At 39.5% G+C, this 17,575-nt stretch overlaps 1 protein-coding gene across 7 annotated transcripts in view; it reads left to right on the forward strand.

The window, feature by feature from the left end:
* CACNA2D1 (calcium voltage-gated channel auxiliary subunit alpha2delta 1) overlaps nt 1-17,575 on the forward strand; it is a 612,754-nt gene that overhangs the window by 523,739 nt on the left and 71,440 nt on the right. For all 7 annotated transcript variants that reach the window (XM_075208701.1, XM_075208699.1, XM_075208698.1 and 4 more), the window contains exons 13-15: nt 4,703-4,781; nt 10,112-10,161; nt 15,390-15,479. In XM_075208701.1, the coding sequence (XP_075064802.1) occupies nt 4,703-4,781; nt 10,112-10,161; nt 15,390-15,479 (219 nt within the window). The remainder of the gene's footprint in view (nt 1-4,702; nt 4,782-10,111; nt 10,162-15,389; nt 15,480-17,575) is intronic.

Genomic DNA, 17,575 nt, shown 5'->3' on the forward strand with positions numbered 1-17,575 from the left:
ACTTAATCAAATGGTACTCAATCCGCAAGCCACCCAGAGAGTGTACAAATCTAGCTACCACTGAATTAACCTTTCTCCATGCTTCATCCAGTACTCTCCCATTGGGAAAGAATCACCAAACCATCTCAGATGTAAATTTCCCCAGACAGGAACCTCCTAAATTTAGGCTAACAAGACTCTGCCGACCCAACCAGGAAACCACTACAGACCCCGGAATGAAGGCTCTTTAGCGCCCCGATGTAAAGCAGCCCAGTGCATGAAGGAGTGGCCAACTACCCAGATCTGCAGAGGAGTCCAATGAAAAATTAGACAAAAGCCCTTTGCACCCTTGCCCACAAAAGCAACAAGCAACAAAAGCCTTGTGTCACCACAAGAGAGAGGTAGCAGGAAGCAAGAGAGTAGCATCAGGGAGAGAGAGTAGTCCTCGCATACCACCTGTAAGTGTTATACTTTCCTTGATTAAATCCTAGGCATGCATTCCTTTAGAATTGGGCTGTAGATGTGGCAGCCCAATCCAAAAGGAATGCATGCAAACTGTTCACCATTCAATCCCATGACACTAAGCTTGTGCTTAAAAGCTATCGAGTAATGGCATCTTGTGAGGGAGGACCCATCACAATGTTCCAGCCATGGCTACGCAGCCTGAAGACGCAGATGTGCAAAATCAATGACCACCTCCACTGGGCAAACTGAGTAACCACTCCTGGGAGACAATGTCCCTGACCAAGCTGATCCATTTTGGACCTGTGCACCAAGCAATTTGCCGAAGAAACAGCTACAATAACATGCCAAGTGAGGATACCATGGAGGATGGAGCAGACCTGGAAGGGGCAATTAATTTGCTTACACTAAAAGCTCCAAAATACAAGATTACAAAAGCAGCGCAAAATAACGAACATTCAAAAGCATCACACGCCACTTCTGCCATTGCCTCCAACAAACCCTCCAGCATGGAAGGGCTAATTGGTCACCTCCACGCGCCCAGCCCCACAACACCTTGGAAATGAGAAAACCTTTTGCCAAATCCACCTGGCCATGTATATTAAGAAAAGGTAGGACATTGCCACCTTGGACTTAATACCCTAATAGCCAGCCCAAATAAAAGCAAATATACGCTTGTGCAAAGCTTCACTAGCACCAGGTTCAGTGTCCCGGAACATGACCCACTCCTACCAGGCAGACCAGTACTTCTACAGAGTGGCATGGGCAACTGACAACTCTGCCAATCTTTCTATGCTGGCTTGACAATTTGCCAGACATAATCAGGGCAAGGAGAAACAATGAGTGTCTCCCTGGGCATCAAAAACCTAATTTATCCCAATACCAATATGATAAAGTATCAGCCATCCCCTTCTGAAAGCCAGAAACATGCAGAGCTTTGAAGTGAATGTCAAAAGTCAAGAAGCAGCAATCCGAAGAAGAAAGCCGATTTATGGCCTGCACCACTCCCAGGTTATCACATCAGAAGATGATTTGCTTCCCTAGAAACCAAGACACCAACAACTTGACTGCCACAACTCTACTGCGACAACGAGAGCCCAATCACCGGGCCATTGCACTGCACTCCAATTGCTAGCAAAATAGGGCACCCCCACAGCATTCGTGAATAACTTTAACTTCCTACTGGACACTGGGTGAGCAGGCCATAAGTGCACCCCATTAAAGTCATGGGAAAACACATCCCAGACCACCAAATCCAGTTTTCAATGTACAGGCCCACTCCCACTTGCAACAAGAAATTCTACCCATAGGGATAACCTGTTCAAATGCTCCAGAATGGACCGCGCCTTCTTCAACAGCACCGTCGGGGACTCCAGCAGCTCAGCTATCAATGCATGCAATTTACCGACTTTATCAGCTGGCACCCTACAGAGGCCCAAACCTGTGTCAATCTCAATGTCCAAATAAGACAGACGGATTGTTATTGTGAGCAACTGGCACACCCTGTGAATAAAAAGTGCAGCTATAGAAAACCCCACCACCAGGAAAATGTTCAAGTAATGGACAATTCTGTGATGACCTGAATCCGCAGAAACACATCAATGCACAAAGGAACTAAAACATTCGAACGCGCAGGAATCGGCACACCCCATCGGGAGACATTTATCCACATAAAACCCCTGTCCAACTTAAACCCCATGAATGGAAACCAGTCAGAATGCAGATAAAAGAGACAGAAAGCAGGCTTGATATCAACCTTTGCTATCAAAAGCCAATTCCCCAAATCCCCGAACTATAACCAGTGCGGATGCAAACGACTGATAGGACACACTACAAAAACGCTTGGGAATTGCATCATTCACAGATGCTCCGGCTAAAATGACAGGTGCTCTATCAAAGAAAACTTTCTTGCCCCCTTCTTGGCAACCACCCCCATTGAGGAAACGACAAGTTCCCAAAAAGGTGGCTCCCATAAAGAACAACACATGCACCTCAGTCCAATCTATTTGTAAACCTTGTCCACAGGGAACAAAACACCAACTTCAAATTTTTGACAGCCAAGGTCTGAACAGACCCCTCAATTGGCGGCTGAAGCCCGGGAAGAAATCCAGAACACAGAATGCAACATCCGACTTATGGGGGTAGTGGGCAAACCAATGATACAAACTGAAAAAATGAACAGCGCCTGGAGCCTACTCGGTAATGGAGAATATGTCAATGTACCACCCCTTATAAGCTACAGCTCCTACTGATCTCTCACCACTACTGGCACGGCGACCTAGTCCCAAGCTGCGACAGACTTCACTTCCAGCAGGAAGTACGCAGAGTGGAAGGGTTACCTTATGCCTTTGCTCAGTCTGCCGGTCTAGAGACGCGAGTGCTCACTCTCCTAGTAGGAGAGCAGTGACCGCATTCCCAAGTCCCAGGCACTACAGTGAGGGCGAGGGTGAGTAGGGGAGACGGATCATGCACAAAAGTCCATGGAGACGCCGCTAGGGCTCTCCATTGGACCAACTGTGGCACTAGGGAAAAGAGTGGGGGGTGGATGCGGAATGTGAAAATGGCTTGGGCAGTTGGGGGGTGAGGGTGGTTAAATAAAAGGCAAAGGGAATAGGGCAGGGTGCAGAGGCGGATCCAGGCGATCGCCCCCCCCCTACCAGGGGCTTGCTGCCGACAGCTGCACACTGTGCAGGTCCGTTCAGCAGTGACAGTGTGCTGCCCGGCTGCTCTGATTGTGTTTTAAACACAATCAGAGCAGCGGGACAGCACACTTTCACTGCTGAACGGACCTGCACATACTGCGCAGCCGCCGTCAGCCTTAGAACACAGAAAGGGGGCGGGGCCTACATTGCCCCCCCTAAAATCGCCCCGGGTAGGGCAAATGTCTGGGTCCGCCCCTGGCAGGGTGGTGATATACTACGGGGCAAAGGAAGAAGGAAAAGGGGAGAAAAACAGAGAAAGTAAAAGCAAAAGAAACAATAAATAAGCCAAGCAGATAGGAAAGCAAAGAGGGGCATAAACACTTAGGACAGGCAGGAGGAGGTACAGTATTATTTATCCCTGCAACTTTCCTGGATCTTAGAGGCAGAAACCTTCTCAGCCAAGGAGTTTTATAGCCTGACCATAAGCCGTCCCCCAGTGACACTACCAATGGGTTTACCCACATCCCTTGCCTGCTCCTTAATCTTTTAGAGTGGCACAACTAGTTATGAACATACAGCTCAGTTTTTAATTTCCTTGTGGTTAATTCAGCCCTCAGTTATAATACTCCTTTGCCTACTTTTCACACCTGTTCTCCAGGAGATGCAGGGAACAGGTTTGAAGAGAAGAGATTAGAATAATTTAATGTTGTAATTTGTGTCATCACAGCATATCCTCGGCTACCTTGCAGACAGGTAAACGCTCTTGTGGGAGAATCGCCTGATGTCTCTCTAGAGTCCGGGAGGTCTCCCCCTAATTCAGATCTGGGAGTGTATGCAACTATGACGCTATGACTAAATAAAATGATAATTTTGTATGTACTTCATATAATCATTTTACAAAACAACATAGTTAATTGCAGTGGCTTCTTTATTTATTGCTGTGATTTGCAGCTGTAGAACTTGAAGGCTACCAAGCTGGGGACATAAATAGACCCCTTAAAGTTTTTAAAATCAACGGCGTACAATCACAGACGTGGACTGGTGAATTAGTTTTATTTTACACCACATATTTTTTTTTGTATGTGTTATTTTTGAGGATTTTCCATGACTTTATATATCATCATTCATATAGTATGGAAATCTGCAGCTTTGGATGTGCACCACGTGTAAATAAAGACACTTTACTATGTAAACCTTTCTATGATAAAGGCCTCAAAAAGTTGGGGTTGGAATCTTTACCATTACAGCTGTTACTTTACAAAATAGACATAAGACATTATTTTGCTACTATAAATAAAATATAGTAAGTGAAATAAAAAAAGAAGCCACATGAATTGACCATGGAGTGTACAGTATCACAGATACAAAGATTTGACAGCTATTGCTAAAACCTAAACAATAATGAGCAAATAATTATGTATTCATTCCATAAAACCTAACTCAATTTTAGGAATATGATAAATAATGTATCATGTGACAAACATTATGACTTTCAGTTATCAGTTGTAAATATTACAGATGATGTACAGTATATAAAATATTCCCAGAGCTGAAGCACATCTTAAATTATTTTAGCCCCCAGATGATAACCACAGTATGTGTCTTTTTTCTTCTTCTAGGTTCGAGTATTTACCTTTTCTGTCGGCCAGCATAATTATGATAAAGGACCTATACAGTGGATGGCTTGTGAAAACAAAGGTATAGTAAATGGAAAATGTACTAGTTTGCTGTTAATGTGTTTTCATAGATTAGCTGATAAAAAAACACATTTAAAATTGGCTTTAGTGCGCTCTTTTAGTACACACAATGTAACTCCCACTTAAGGGGGAGCCACAGTTTATTCAATACTTAGCTCAATTTAATAACAGGTCCCATAGTTGTATTTTAAATGTTTATTTTTAGATTGTGTTGTAGTGAGCTCCCCAGTGCTATTGCGATCTCAGAATCCATCAGGTAAAGCAGGAATGTCAACTGTCTACAATAGTTTGCTACAATGCTAATTCTGGTCCATTACTTTGGTTTACAAATAGCACTTCTATCTAGAAAATGGTGTGCTGAATCTGTAGGAACAACAATGCAAGTTGATTTCAGTTTCTCAGACGTCTAGAACACCCCTTTATAGATTGATAGTAGCATGCCCCATATTTGTGATTTATATAGTTTATTTCTTGTAACTCAAATCATTAAATGTCAATTAACCACTTCACCCTTTATTAAATATCTTATTTTTCTGTAAATTTCAACTTGCCTGTTTATAACAGAACACTTTGTGAATCAGGTATACTTCCACAATATTATGAAAAGAATTGATAAATCTGACCTGTAAAGTGTCCCAGGATGTACAAGCAAACACCCAAACCAATGTCAAGCTGTAGTTAAAGTATAACTCCTATAACTTGCTACTTAGGGACTGAAAATCTCTGGTCCATGGTTATCTCTGTGCACCATAACAATCAGCCTACAAATAAATGATTGGACATTCGCTTATGGTGGACATGAATGATGTGTAACTATATCCCATACGCATAAAACAGCAGAATATGTTTAAATAATTATGATATGTTTAGACATTTTCCAATTTATGACTCTTTCCCTTTGATAATAAATATGATGTGTGCCAACTAGAAATAGTTGATTGCAGATAGAGCTTATGGTGGACATGAAAAGACGTGTAACTGAGACATATCTTGGTAAATGCTTAATGCAAATGCCGCATTAGTGTAGCCAAGCAACACATGTTCAAAAAATAATGATATTTTTAAGCATTGTCCATTTAATGACTCTTTCGCCATTATAATACATATGGAATACACTATGAGGAGTGCAAAAAAGTTGGTTGTATGAACATTGTTCCATGTGAAAGTTTTATTGACAACGCAATCTTCCTAGTATGACAGGAGCCTCAAATCACTACTCTACTGTTGTTAATTTTTAGGTGATCAGATTAATTGCATGCTTCAAACTTCTTATGGACACACAGGATACACTTGCAGATGTAGTATGGGCTGGAATAAATTGTGCTGATGAAAGTTTGTATGAAGTCACTCCTACTTTAAAATTGTGGGCCTGATTCATTAATGGACGTGTTGTGTTTTGCATTAAATTGCTCCTCATTTGCCCAGAAATGAACTGTGCGCTAGAAAACACAAGTATATGCAATTCATCTTCGAGTGCAAAGAACACTTGCAACAGGCTCAGATTTCATGGGCGTAACGGGGAGAGGACGGGGCGTATTACGTAGTCAGTGTACAATAAGGGCATGCTAAGCTCGAGCTCACACAGCAGCATTCGATTTAAACTTTGGGCTTCTCTGATGTACGTGTTTTTCACCCACTTGCACCAGCTACAGGTCAGGTGTAAGCGCCCAGTGATAGTGATGATGGTCGTGTATGTATGCTAGATTATGTGTTTGCAACCAAGGGCAACTAAAAATTGCATTTTAGGTACAGTAGACATTAATAATATCTTGACTAATGTATTTCATGGGTGAAGGATGAAAAGTAAAATATTTATTTTTAACGTTTTTTTTTCCTTAGTTGCTATATTATTAACTGGTCACAATAATTGAAATCTTTTTTTTTTTTTGGACATTCTGCTGGGACTTTATATTCCACACATGTATTGTACATATCCTACAGTGTCTGTCAGAGCAGAGCGTACCTAGAACTGTATTCAACAAGAAACGTTTCTTCAGATCGGCTTCAAGTTGAATGCGCAAATTACCTGCGTTTTAAAAAAAAACACACAATACATTAGTTTTGCGTTCCCTAATGAATCAGACCCTGAATGTCCATATATGCTTAAATTATATATGGATTTGCAGTAGATTTCGAATGAATATTAAAGGGAAGATTCAACTGGGTGCGATGTTCCTCAAAACATCGCGGCCGCGCATTTTTTACTGGTAGTACAGTGAAAATGAATGCTCATTTCTTCTCGCACCTCTATGGGGTGTGAGCAAGAATGAGTGAGACACCAGGCACAGAGTTGTTCTTGATTGAATCTGCCCCTAGGGTGATCTGACCCTTGTCAAACACTCATACAGACATGGTGGTGTAATGGAGTTATTATTTTGAATTAGCCATGTGCTAAGTGCGTATAGCAAGATGCGTGTTAATAGACTTCTACGCACATCCCTTAATAAACATGTGAATAGGAAAAGTTTGTGGAATGAGACAAATGTATCAATTTTCCAAACTTTGCTCATCTCTACCCACAGGTTAAGAACCCCTGTGCTAAGGCTTTTAGGTCATAGAAGCTAAAAGGAGAAAAAGTATTTGTTACTAAGGTCAAGTCCTAATGTCACTAGTCTGGTTTTACTCATATTGGAAAGAAGTGGTAAAACAAAAAACCCCAAAAATTGTCTCAGTGTGCAGAGGGGTCTCCCAGGAGTAAAGACAAATGTTCTAATCTTTGACCTGCTCTTTCTGTTTTCAAAGAAACTGTGGCCAAAATGACTCCAGTTCAAGTTATCCATATATCTTACTATACTCTCATTGGACTTTAGTTTATCTTCATATTATCTATAAATGGACAATGGGGTCTTAGATAATCAGGGATAAACTGCAATGGTAATTTACGATGGACATAAATAAAAAGATAAGTCTGCAACATAGTAATGCACTGTTCAGTATGTTACAAGTGTTGAAAAAGCAGAACAAATATATAGTATGGGCACACATAAACAATGAGGTGTTTTTCCAGATTAAATAAAATGCTTCTATATCACATGTAAATTACTGTTACATTAAATGTGAACTCAATTGGCTATTACTATACACTCTTGTTTTTACAAGTTTTTAATTTAATATATCAACAGCTGGGAACTAGTAACAATTGTTACCCAACTACTTTCAGTATCAAGTATGTCACACGCCTGTTAGATTGTAAGCTCATTAGGATAATCTTTACCTTTGTTTCATTGAATGACATTTGGTTGTATGATTATTTCCTCAATGTTTAGCACAGTATGTATTATGTTGGTGCTTTATATATAAAAGACAATAATGATAAAGAAAATAATAATTCAAGTTGCAGAAGTAGCCATTAGTCATATAAGGGTATAAACAAATATAAAATAAGATGTCACTTTTTTGTGTAACATATAACTTGAAGTTACACCACAACCACAGAAACCATATTTTTCCTGTGGTAATGCATATTTCTTTAGAATTCAGTGTATTTTGCTGACAATTATGGTTATGGGAGATAACGGCATAATTTTTGCAGTTTCTTAAAGGAACGATACTAGCAAAACAGCGTGATGTACATATGTTCATATTGCATGTAAATTCCTGTGAATATTATGTAATGTGAATACTATTTAGCTATCACCTACATTATAACATCCCACTGAATTATGACTTAAAACTTAGTTACTTGACTAAAGTCATATATTAAAGTTCCCGACTTTACAGATAAGATCAGTACTGTAAAGGGGGTATTCAATTCTGATTCGCATCCGCGATTACGCATGGCCGGTACCACAACATTGTGGATTTCGGGTGCAGACAGAAATCCGCAATATCGCGCTACCGTAATGACACTTTACACGCGCAGCGACATCAAAGAGCATTTATGAAGGATAACTAAAGTGTGTAACTCTAAATTTACTTACACACAAGATTGTGAGTGAGAAGTATACATGAACTAGAATGAAGGAAAATTGTAAGACAACTGGCACTATATGAGAATTCCATAGTCACTATTATTACATTATTTTGTGTTTTGCTCCAATATTACTTTGGTCCACTTTCATAAATGGCTATTCAGTCCCTTATTTATAGTTGTGAGCAAATAGAGCTAAAGTATACAACTTATACCTGCAAGCCAAGTTGTGATGCAATTTTTTTTTTTTTTAAATATGGCCTGCTTATGCATGAAGCACATAACATTGAGCAGCTTTATTTTAAAACTACAATTTAGAGTTGAGCTTGGAAACTCAAATCTGTCTGCAACTTAAAATTTGACCTCAATTATTTTCTGAAGCAGATAAGTCGCTTTCTTAAACAACATACCTAAGCAGTTTATATCTTTCAGAACTTGCTGGGACCAGTAGTGCTACGCACAAATACTATTTTATGACATTACCTGTTTTCAGTACGGGCTTTTTTTTTTCCCCCAGGGGAGGGGGTGTAATTTTTGTATGCAGATCCTATTCCAATAGGAAATTTAGCCCCTTGCTGAACAGGCGGGAGCTGTGTCACATAAATGACAGGTGGACCCCATGCTGCTGGATTCCCTGTTATAGTTTGACTGGCCCAGCCATTCCTAGGGTCTGGTTGCAGCATTTTCTGGGAGACCCTATGTTGTTTGTTCCTCCCACCAGCCCAGGCTATTAGCGCTGGTGTTTTTTTTTGGGGGGGGGAGTGGGGGCGGCACACCATTTTTATTTTTTTTTACTGTGCAAAGTTGTGTACTGATGAAGATTAGCAGCACCTATCTTGCAGCAAGGGCTGAGTACCTGTAACAGATATGCCTGCTGACAGGTGTATGTATGGCTGAATAGAGGTCTTGGTCATGACCATACTGTACTTGGCCTACGTGTCCCTCCCCATTCCACCTCTCCAAGCTTAAGGAGTTGTAAGTGTAAGATGCGGCTGAATGTACATACTGACATATGTGTATGCATTTTTGTGCGTATGCTCAGTATGGAAATTTAGCTTTACAAAAAATTAAACTTTCACTGTTCACCCTATATATTACTTGTAATCTCACTGCTTTAGCTTTTAGCTCTTGGAGTGTTAGGGCTTGATCGGTATATATTTATCTGAAAATGAAGCAAATTTTTAAGAGTAATTAATTGTCTGTCTTTCTAGCTATTCGTTGTCAAGTATTTAACGTGTGCCAATATTGCTGGTCTGTATAAGTAATGGGCTCAGTGCTTTTCAGACCTTGCCTCTAATGTATGGTTGAATTAAGATGTTTATTCTGCACGGCAGTTTAGTAAAAGATGAAGTAAAAGAATTTCACACTAAAGTAGTATTTTAACTTTGCATCATCTTCACTTTATCATGTGTATATTTCAGGTTACTATTATGAAATTCCATCCATTGGAGCAATTCGAATCAACACACAGGTTAGTATCTCACCTCAATATGCATCTACAATTACACTGGAACCATCATTTGGACAAATATAGTATACTAGACATTAATATGATATCACAAAATGTTCTACATCTATAGGAAGGCATAAATGTAGTGAATAGAATATCTTATAATAAACTAGTGATAGGGAAATATGCACAGGATTGCGGAATTGTGTCTTGCATAAGACAAGTCCAACAGTGAAGATCCAGTTATCACTGTAATAGCGGAAACTCCTAATTAATCATGAATTAAATTATCCAGTTTTAAAATAAAATATTATATATTCCCCACAAACCATTGTAAGTATGTATGGACCATATATCATATAAAAATACATAAAATGTGTAAACTAATTGTACTGTCATTTGCATACATTTAAATGTAAATAGCCTGCTATTTATATTATTCTCAATAAAATATTTTGCTTTTTGGTATATTTTCATAGCATGGAGTTTGCAGCAAGCAATAATACTGGCACATGTGTCTCCAATATAATAGGCTATTATAGTGTAAATAATGTTTTCAGAGATTTTCAACACAGCTGCCCAGTTTGACCTAAAGTTCTACTTAGTACATTAATTGCGAGCAGCTGCAGTAACCTAAACACTTTGACACTAGCAAGACTTCAAGAGCTTATACAACATATTTAATGAAACTACTAATCTGATACTGTGTGCCAAAACACTTACTGTGTCTTTAATGATAAACAATAATAATTACATATATGTATATAAATATATATATATATATATATATATATATATATATATATATATATATATATATATATATATATATATATATATAATATATGTACATTATTGTGATAGCAATCTTTTTGCTATGGTAAAGATTGACCACTTTTCAAAGTGCTTTAAAGTATAAGATTACTTTGACTTATGTTTATTAAAGTGCAATTTAGACCTAATTGTGAAATTATGCCATTAATATGTGACTTTTTCAAATGCAACAATAATTGCATTTCAATGTCCTTTCCCAGACAGAGTTCTTTTTGTCCTCGTGGTGTAGTATATTAACACTCTCTGTTAAATTGGAAAAATGCCTTTTGTTACCATAATGGCATGTAATAGGACCCATCCTTGAAATATATATGTTTATTTATTTATTGTTATTCTTTCAGGCAGTGTGTGGCCTTTAGTGCACAACTAATGTAATTTTATATAATACAAAGAAATGCATGTGTAATTTATAGTCTGTCGTATCCATATATATTTACTTTATCATGACTTTAGAAATTTGACTGAAAAGTACTTTTTAGATTTAGCAACTAGATGCATGTGCATGTACTATGTAACTTTCATACAATTAAAAGTTGTATGAAAGTTTGTTCCTGCAACAAAAATGAATTGTTTTTTAACTAAATAATACGGGAGTGCTTACTAGCCTCCAGACCGTTCTATCAGGTGGGCAGCTAAGCCCATCTACCATGTATACCACATATACAATGTACACTGTGCCCCTGAAACATTTTAGTTTTTTAACTTATTGAAAAAAAAATAGTTTGTATCAGGGGCAGGTTGGAAACTTAAAGTGGCCCCAGAAAAAATTATTGAAGTGGCCTTATATTTTCGGGACCAGATCAAAGTGGGGCCAACACAAAAGAAGGCGGAGTTTAGATCTACTGGAATTTGGCTGTTGTAACATTTAGGAAAACCTAGCTGTGATGACTTAATACACAGCGGGGTGAATTCAATTGGCCGCATTACTGTTAAAAGTAACGCGGCCTGCTCATTATTACCATCATTACGGTAATAGTGCGCGTAATTACCGTTATTATGGTAGTTCTAACGCCAGCTTTTTGCTCGCAGCTCCTGACCTGCGACCAGAAAGCCGGGTTAATATCACCGTAATAATAGTACTTCTCTAAAGCAATGCAGGGAAAAAGCTGCCAGTCCTGTGTTATAAAAGTACATTGATCCTTTTGCATGGTCTGCGACTGGTTTATTCCTCTGTGCTCAAACTTGTTTAGTTGCTTACTAAAACATCCTTCCTATATTCCCTTCTTAGAAACATATCTGACTTTGTTTAATAAGTTTAACTATTATGAAAACATTTGGCACAATTGTATTTGATCAGTCTGCCAGAGCAGCATATGAGCATCTCACGCACTGTTGCATCTTCCCATAACGTCATTAAATGCAAACTGCCAGTCCAATCTCTCCCTTTAATATATCAATATGTGTGCTGTGTGTTTGAAAAAATGCAATAAAAGTAATAAATGGCCATCCAGTGCGATCACCACAAAGGTGAAATGCTTGAAGCATCTGCAAGAAAATACTTTTTTTGTAATAATTGTTTATGAGCCCTAAATGTGCCCATTGATGGTGGTTTGAATTAATAACAGTGCAGGACGTGTTTGCAGACAATGGTATAAGTGAAGGGGAGAGTGGGACAGGATGGACCGCCTATGCCATCATGTCTGTTGTTGCTGGAAACCGGCTCAGCTTACTTTGCCACCATTCCTTTTCTTTATCTCAAATGCACCTCTAACTGTAGTAGGAGAGACTTTAGCTGCTGCCACCACTGGACCCCTTCACGGCATCGAGAACCATTGTCCTTCTGCGTAACTGTTGCTGCTAGTGTACCCCTTTGCTGTTGCACCTGGGCTGGTACCCCTGACCTCTTCCTATAGATCAGGGTTGCTGTGGATAGATCCCCTCTGGCCTATCACACTGGCCAGAGCTGCTGGGTAGCGGGCAGAGCGGTGGTACCGGAAAGCTTGGTCCAAACCTCATAACAGCCAGAAACAGATTAGATTTGGGTCTAATCTGTAGGTCACAGGAAATACAGCAGGGAAGAAGTTGTCAATGCAGGATTTTGAAGCAAGTGATGTTTATTTGCTCAAGTGTCCTGATAAGGACAGTACACACTAGTTGAAGGTACCAGTGATCAGAAAGTCAGGTGGAACCATGATAATACATTTCAGTACAAACCAGTGCTGTTTTATACAGTTTTGGACACAGCCTAGCATGGGGTAAGCCAGCCCCCTGAACTCTTTGCTGGCTCCAAGAAGTCTGAGTTATTTTGCAATAGGTTTCCCCAAACATTGATGTAAATGCAATTTATAATTAACAAAATTTAGACTTATCTGTGATATCCTACATCACGTGCTGTTTACAGTGTTCAGATATTTCCTTTCCTTTAATCCATTCATGATACAGGTAACGACTCCCTGTTGTGTATTCAGGTGTTGGTCACTCACATTGAATAGACTTAATTAGCCTTAATGAGGACTTTCTCTCGAAGTTACACAAATGACTACTTAAACAAATACTCATTGCATCAGACATATACCTCAGGAATGAATGCAATTCCTTCACAGAAATATAACACAATATAATAATATAAGTACATTTCTAGTACACAGTATCAAGAATTAGTACATTTGCAGCATAATAAATTGGCACACTGTGTTAATAATTTAAATATATTATTACAGCAAGTTATTTATAACTGATCCAGCCACAGAGAGCTATTCCAAGGGTTTGCTGGTGATATACGAAGTGCAAAGGAAGAAGGATTAATGATATCGTCACTGCAGTGGGGGCTGCCCATTTGTTCAACAAAGTAATCTGAGAATGGAACCAGTGCAAGGTAGAAGGCATGCAATGGATTCAATGCAAGAACCATTAAAGAAACACCAGAGCTGGATTAAAGCTCTGTGGGGTCCGGGGCACTTAAGACAGGGGGTTATCATTTTAGATGCATTTCAGACAAATACACAGGCAATACTGTGTGCACTACTGTTAGGTGCATGGAGCTCTGCCTTCACAAGCAGTACACTATGAAGTAGGACATACCTCCAAACTGTCCTTGTAATTGGACCAAATCCTGACTAAGTGAGACAGCCACCCAAATTCAGGACTGCCCCACAAAATTCCAAATTCTATCTCACACCCCCTTTCCTCACATATAATGTCACTCATCCAGTGTTCTTAATCCCCTTTCAGTACCCCCCCCCCCCCCACATGGAGTGCTAGCACCTGACATGGAGGAGAAGCAGCCAGCAGTTTCTTAGCTGTGAAGCTGCTGTTTCTCCATATATGTGATGGGTTGGGAGTGTGGTGCTTTTCTATGATGTCATAGCCAAACACCACACTTGAGGAGCAGAGAATACCAACCCTAACTCCTGCCTACCTAAGGCTAGAAGCAGTTGGGTGGGTTGCAAAATACCAGTGGGGGGGGGGGGCGATTCTGAGGGTCAGGGCACCCTCATAGATAGCACTATTTCTTATGAGTAAAAAATTGTTAAAATTATTTGGACTGTGTAGCGGAATTCAACTTTGAATGAACACCCTGAAAAAGCAATGAGCTTGTGGGGAGAGGTGTGAGCATATGATTAAGGCTTTGGTTTTATGCTGCAACAGATATCAGCTATATTATGTATGCAGTGTACCTACAGAATATTCTTGCAGTGCCCCCCATAATTATTGCACAATCAGTGGTCACACAAACTGATTATGCCATCACTGCTGCCGATATGACTATATGACCAAAGCCTGCAATACAATTATTTATAGCCAGCAGTGTCCTTTAAACTATCTGTCATTTCTGCTCCCCACACATAAATTATACCAGGAGTATAATAATTATACCAACATCGCACATCACCTATTGGCTGTACATAGTAGTGGAAAAGTTGGTGGCACAGTATGCGAAATGAGAATTTGCCCCATTACCATCTGGTCCATCCACTATGGGTAGTTCTGCTGCACATGTGTGCAATACAGACAGGAATATTGTCCACTTGTGGATCCCCTGGTTACTTTAAAAGCTAATCTATCATAAAATCTAACATAAAATTCTGGCCAAGGCACAATTGTATTAATTTAATAAGAACTACATATTATGGCCTGACATATAACACCTTTCTACCTTTCCTTATTTAACCTGGTTATGGTGTATATTGAATAATATGTTATGAATTTACTTTTCCTGATTTTTTTATTACAAATATCCTTTGTGGTTCTGAATATAACATGTTGAATTTACCTTTAAAATGAAGCTTACAATTAATGTTTACATTAGGATTTTCTTGCAGTAAGTGCCAAGCCTTAATGTGTGTAAAAGGGAGTTTGCATATTGCAATCCATATTCATCAAAGAATATTTAAGTCTGATGTTACGGCAGTGTGGCCATCTTTGTTTAAATTAAATCAAAGCTTTGTCATTGAAATCATCTCTCTTTTTGACAGGAATATTTAGATGTCCTTGGAAGACCAATGGTTTTGGCAAGAGAAAAGGCAAAACAAGTACAGTGGACTAACGTTTATTTGGATGCTTTGGTAAGAAAAGAGTAAAGTAATTTTTTTTTTTACAGAAAATGGAAAACAATATAGCTGACATATGTATTAAGAATGCAACGTGGCTTAACACCAAACCCTATGTGAAATGAGGCACCCACTTTAACCTTTATCCCATGTCTTTTACTTGATTAAGAGGCTGAAAAAGTTTGGGATGCTAAAATTACTTTGGTTGCATACAATGCATTGTTTGACAAGTTGGTATGCATATAGGATTATAAAATATGGTCATCAGAAATAATGTAAGTATTATAAATAAAGGGCCTAATGCTGATTTAGACCCCCATGCATCCAAAAACAAAGCCCCATAATCAGGGTCGGATTAACCCGAGGTCTAACTGGGCTTCAGCCCAGGAGCCTCAGGCATCTAGGGGGCCCTTGAAAGTACTTGTTTTTTTGTTTGTTTTTAGTTTTTTTCATTAGAGCTGCTCAGCTGTAAAGCGGTTGCCGACATTATTCATCCCCGGCTGTCAGCTGGTCATGGAGAATGGCAGGCAGCTAACAGCAAATGTTATGCTGTTAGCTGCCTACTGTCACTGTAGTCCTTCCGTGGCGCACAGTAATTTCCTTACTGAGGAGATCTCGTGAGAGTGAAACTATAAGTCATAGTCTCACTCTCACGAGATCTCCTCAGTAAAGACATTACTGCATGCCGTGGAGGCACTAGAGAGAGTGGAAGAACGCCTGTAACCAAGATGGATCAGGAATAGATAGCGTGGGCGGGGCTTCACAGGGGGTGGGGAGCCCTCACAGTACCCTTAGCCCCAGGGCCTCCATTCCCTTAATTCAACCCTGCCCAAAATACATTCACACAAAGACATGCAATTACAGTTATGCATGGGATCAGCATATATGCGCAATTGTGTGTTAAAGCGTAATGACGATACACTGTTGAAATGCCCGTTATCAGCAGCAGCTTGATGATGTAAAAATGGTGTGGCTTCCATCCTCAGAAGTGTTTCCAGCAGCAACATCACAGCCTAGGCTACTAGTGGCAAATTCAGGTGTCTGACCAGGTTGAAATGCTTGCCCCTCTTCTGGTTTTTAAACTTGAAGAGAGTTGCAAGGAGTGTAACCATGATATTGCAAGACTGATGGTCTGCTGCAGCAGTACAATAGTGACGCATGCCATCTGCTGAATGCATACAGTGGTCATTACTTTGCTACAGGACTCCATCAGAAAAGTCCTTTGGCATCACATAGAGCCTGATTCAAGTCCGAATGCAACTTGCAAGTAGGTAGCCATTTAAAAAATACCACGGAACATGAACGTAATCCCAATTGTATTCAAATCCAAGTGTATCTCAAGATATGTTTTCGATTTGAATCTGGGTGGAGGTACTCTCTAGCTAAGCAGTGCCTGCTGTGTGTAGACACACACAACAGACTGCAGTATACACACATGCGTATGTCCAGTGAAAGATCACATCAGAACGCATTAAAATAATGGGTAATATAAAATATAAGAACATCTCTTAACAGTATTATCATATATTTTATTTTCACATTAAATACATGCTTGCAATGTGTACTGTACATACAATGTGTTTTTACTTGCATACACATGTTCTATGTTCTGTCCCTGTTAGTGATGACTGACACTGCTTAGTCTTTGATTTAAATAGTATACATATGCGTGCAACTATCAGTTGGCATTTACACCTGACTGTAATGGGTGCAAATGATACGACTGAAACCAAGATGACTTACAAGGAACCCAGGACTTGAAAAGGCCGCATCTGGGTTGTACTCTTACTGTACATTGCCTACATTAGTCCACCTCTTCCCTGCCCTGTTTGCACATCACAATTTGTAGGCAGTCATAAGTGTCATTTGCATTTGGACATAAATTGCATGCAATTGTGTTCAATGGCATAAGGTCTGTTTCTAAGCATATGCAAGATACGCTACACAAATGGACATATCTGGCCTATAGAGTCTAATGGTCTTGTAAGTGATGTGCCTCAGCAAGGTGGAGATGGAGGGTTTCAGAATTGCTGATAAATTCACTATACAAAATAAGAACACTATACAAAATAACTGCTAGAGTATTACATTAATGGGGATTTTTTATATAT

This window comes from Mixophyes fleayi, chromosome 4 (assembly GCF_038048845.1).
Source record: "Mixophyes fleayi isolate aMixFle1 chromosome 4, aMixFle1.hap1, whole genome shotgun sequence".
NCBI classification, from domain to species: domain Eukaryota; kingdom Metazoa; phylum Chordata; class Amphibia; order Anura; family Limnodynastidae; genus Mixophyes; species Mixophyes fleayi.